Source organism: Medicago sativa, chromosome 4 (assembly GCF_051527215.1).
Source record: "Medicago sativa cultivar Bolivia chromosome 4, Bolivia_mono, whole genome shotgun sequence".
Lineage (NCBI taxonomy): Eukaryota > Viridiplantae > Streptophyta > Magnoliopsida > Fabales > Fabaceae > Medicago > Medicago sativa.
Window position 1 is genome coordinate 94,091,328 of NC_140752.1, and position 4,639 is coordinate 94,095,966.

General features: G+C 30.9%; 1 protein-coding gene across 1 annotated transcript; it reads left to right on the forward strand.

Annotated features, from left to right (window-relative positions):
* Positions 1–842: 842 nt before the first annotated feature.
* On the forward strand, positions 843–1,807 carry LOC146934002 (defensin-like protein 1). Its single transcript, XM_085708423.1, has 2 exons — positions 843–1,000; positions 1,475–1,807. The coding sequence occupies exons 1-2, from the start codon at positions 946–948 to the stop codon at positions 1,642–1,644; spliced, it is 225 nt and encodes a 74-aa protein (XP_085564549.1). The 5' UTR covers positions 843–945; the 3' UTR covers positions 1,645–1,807.
* Positions 1,808–4,639: the final 2,832 nt, after the last annotated feature.

The following is a 4,639-nucleotide window of genomic DNA, read 5'->3' on the forward strand; positions in this document are numbered from 1 at the left end:
TAGAAAGTAGAATCGTTAATGTTTCAATGGTTTTATTTTTCTAATTTTGCTTCATTGATTTCTGGTTTGTTGCTATTGTATATCACGTTTTTTAACAAAAAGTTATCATATGGAAATCGGAAAATGAAATGGTTGGAGGTGATGTGTTCGAGATTATAGAAACTATAAAAGACATACATCGTTCCAACGAACGTAGCTCAATTGATAGAAACATTGTATGTAATATGTGAGGGTTGGAATTCAAATCTGACTTTACACTTAGTATCTGGTTAGTAAACTACTTGAAAAAAAAAACATATGTCTTAAAATGTCCAAAAGTTGCAGCCTTGGGGTCAACTTTAGTTTTGAGAGACTTATATGTGTAGTGAGCTTACCTAAATGGGTGACTCTTTTAACATTGAGAACTTTTTTACCCCAATTATATGTGCTGGCTGAGACTAAATTTTAAGGGACCATATAAACTAAAAGTTACATCTTACATATAAACATAGCAAATAAATATTTTCTTCTTCTACATCCAACCAGCTCTGGTTGTCCTCTTCAAGTTTACTCCCGATTATAGTGGTATGCAGCTTTCGCAAAACTTACTCATACGTATACACCTCATCTTCAATAGTATTTAAACTGGTTACTATATGGTAAAGAAATTGAAAGTGGTGGTAAAAGCAAAAGAAACATCAACAGATGATGGTGGTGGTTATTGTTAACTGGCAGCTCAGAAACGCATGCACACGTTGCAGCTTTGCATGTTAACCAACTTATTTGATCAAACTGGTACTACCATCTGTGAACACTCACCTGCTTCTGTATCTGCGGCACCAACACGTCATATATGTATGTTTCCATGCAATTCATTATATATAAGAACATCATAAGACCCACCTTATACAATTCACTTTTCAGATTAAAGTTAAACCACTACCACATACTCTATTGATTTTGGTCATGGAGAGGAAAACACTCGGCATTTTGTTCATGCTCTTCCTTGTCTTAGCCGCTGGTAACAATATTATATTCTTCCTTTACTTGATTAATATTTATTATGTGTATAATCATTTGAAACTCTTAATATTATAAACTCACTAATTATTAAATAATGAGCCTCATACGTACATATTATATATATATATATATATATATATATATATATATATATATATATATATATATATATATATAGGGTTATGATAGAAGACACCTTTTGTGAAGGTGTCTTTTATCAAGTTACTCTATGAGCATTTGTTAAAAGACACCAACTACTTTTTATGAAGGTGTCTTTTATCAAAGTTATAACTAAAAAAGTGAAAATCACACCTTGAGGTGTGACTTGATAAAAGACACCACACTACTTTTTATGAAGGTGTCTTGTAACATAACCCATATATATATATATATATATATATATATATATATATATATATATATAGTATATATCTTGAATGAATTTGAGATGAAAACGTATACGTACATGCAGATGTTGCGGTGAAGACAGCAGAGGGTCGAAGGTGTGAATCTCAGAGTCACAAGTTTAAGGGACCATGTGTGAGTGACAGCAACTGTGGATCGGTATGCAGGGGTGAAGGTTTCATTGGTGGTGATTGTCGGGGTGTCCGTCACCGCTGCTTTTGCACCAGGAATTGTTGAAACAACGTACGCCCACCAAGCTTCTAATGAATCAATCAATCAACTACAAATAAATAGCTCTAACTCATGATACATACATGGGCTGGCTTAGCTAGTGTTATGCAACGATCATGTCTATGATCTTTCATCTCGTAGTATATGTATAATCAATTATATATTTACGTTGTTATTACACCCTCCAGTCACTAATATAAGCAAAAATCCACTTTTTAGATACATTCAATTAATGATGTATGTGACATATAATAAAGATCACATACGTCATTAATTGAATGTATTTAAAAAGTGAATTTTTGCTTATATTAGTGACCGGATGGTGTATATTGTAATAATATTATAGTGCCAATATATTTGTTTGGTATATCTCCATTTCCACTAATAGAGCTTTCAGAATGTGCCATGTTGGTTTGGAATGCTTAACTCAATTGATAATGTCGATGTTATTAGATTCGACACTTTCATCCATATATTTTCTTTTAAGATAAATAATCACTAGATTTATATTTATGAATGATTAAATTATACATGAATGGAAGACACAAGCCGATACCGATCCTTTTTAGATGGCAAAATCAATCTCCATAAACGCAACATTTATTTGACGTAGGAGACATGACATTATTATACATATGATCTTTTGAACTCTAGATAGAAGGTCAACAATTTTTTGTGGTCAAAAGTGTCACTCTCATTTTATGTGTGGAAAAATCTTTTCAATATATATATACACCCTCCGGTCACTATTATAAGCAAAAAAATTTTTTTTGACAAAATAAGCAAAAATTTATTTTTTAGGTTCATTCAATAAATGATATATATGGTCCATTAAATATACCACATACATCATTTATTAAAAAGTAAAATTTTGCTTATAATAATGACCGGAGAGTGTATATAATATTTACCTAACCAATAAACATTATCCACATAAACACATTAAGTGGTAAACTATCTTGATCCCACTAACAAATTACACACATTTTCATTGGTTGGTGAATAAGTTACCTACCTTTCTTTAAAACAATCTAGAAAAAACTTTTTTTTATTCGTGCCCACAGTTCATACAAAGTGCAATTAATCGAACTCTTGGGTCGGATGAATCAGATTCTGGTACATATCTATCTCCCTACAGAGTAGAGTAAAACATAAACAGCGTAGGAAAGTTCGAATTATAGACACTTGATTCAGATATAATAAGTCAGTAATCACTACTAGCATTTTTTTTTGAACGTATTAACGTGAAATAATGCGTCAACCAAAAATAAGATCGATGCTTAATTCCATGATAAATTAATCAATGATATAATAATCATGGAATATATGCCACGTGACGGTTGAACAGCTGCAAAATATACCATCTGGGTGTTGTGTTCCTAATCTAATCTTCTAAGGGACCCATGTGAGGAAATCTTGTAGTAATATAACAAATTTTTTACTCATATCATAATCGAAATACTCTCCCATAAAAAACATCCAAGCACTCTATATTGGTTTGAGATCTTAGAGTGTACGTCTCTTTTAAAGTTTAAGTTTGATTCTCCGATGTTAATTTAAGTGGGTTATTTTGACTTCTTCAACAAAAAAGTACTCTCTATCTCAAATTATAAGTCATTTTAAAAAAAAAATTATCTTAAAATATAAATATTTCTATAATATAATTAATATTAATTTTTTTCATTCAAAAAAAACTTTAATAATAGTTTTTTAAATTATTAATTAAAAATAATTTTGTAAAGTGTTCTAATTCATACTTTTTCTTCACTATACAAAATCAGTTATCTTTTCTAGTTGGGAAATGTTAACTTGGAGTATCTTATTAAAAAAACTAAAGATAGTAAACATTTTATAGGAAATTGTGCATTTTATATTTTAGAAATTTAAAATATTATCTTTTCAAGACAAAATTTATGTTTAATTTTATGTTTAACTTCTTAACTTGTTCTTAAAGGCACAAGTTTGTATAATCCTTCTTGTTTTATGTAAAATTCTCAAAGTTATTTTGGAAATTGAGACAAATGGTGTAGAAAATATACAATATATATTTGAAAAGACATTAAGATAAGGTGAAGAAGTTAAAAAGCATGAGGAGTGTAGCATGAAAGAAGCAAGCATACAAAGGAGTGGCCCACACTCAAATAGATGAGGTAGGAAAACCATGGAGAGAGGGGGTGGGTTACCAAACTCCCCCTATGCTTCTCATTACTTGAATGCTACTTTTATTTCTAGAAGCTAATTAACAAAGGACTAAGGTAGGAAGGTGAGGCTTACCATACCAACCATGTTCAGTGAAATTGACATGGCCGGTTCAAAATGACGTAACTATTACTATATTGGATGCCATGAGATGGTTGTGTTGGGTTTGATTGTCAAGTTTTTTAAAGAAGGTTTAAAATGTTAGTTATTGGGGATTATGTCCCACATCAGTGAAGCAAGGGGAAGACCAATGCTATATATTGAACCTAAGTTCTTTGTTTTTAGATGCACTAGTAGCACTTTAAGCTTATATCTGACTTAGTTTAGATATTTGTTTTGTGAGAGTGTGGGTGTCTTGGGGCATTGGGGTTTGTGAGAGCGTGGGTGTCTTGGGGCATTGGGGTGAGAGTGAGAGAAGTCTATGTGTTGTAAAAAAAATCACATGGCAATAATCCTCTGGTTGTCGGTTTAGATAACGGTTGTAGTCTTTTCTCCGGTTTTGGAGTTTTCACGTTATATTTTTGTGTTGTGATTGTTGTGTTTATTTCTTCTTCAGCCCTATTATTTCCTAAAAGGTTGAAGTTTGAAGAAAGTTGATTAATAGATACCTTAATTTCGTTTTCGATTGTGTCATAATTTTTCGATCAATTTTTTCAATCAACTGCATAATTTTGAGTGTCTCTGAGCAACCATCAAATTTGAAAACCACAATTTTTTTTTTGTGAAAGATACACTAATTAAAAATATGATATAAATAAATCTTGTTGCCAAAAATATAATATAAATAAGAATATTTATTAGC

What these genes read in the sequence shown, in the direction of transcription:
- LOC146934002 (XM_085708423.1), top strand. Translation starts at nt 946, where the DNA reads ATGGAGAGGAAAACACTCGGCATTTTGTTCATGCTCTTCCTTGTCTTA. An exon ending in CTTCCTTGTCTTAGCCGCTG is followed by an intron (nt 1,001 to 1,474) that starts GTAACAATATTA and finishes ACGTACATGCAG; the next exon opens with ATGTTGCGGTGAAGACAGCA.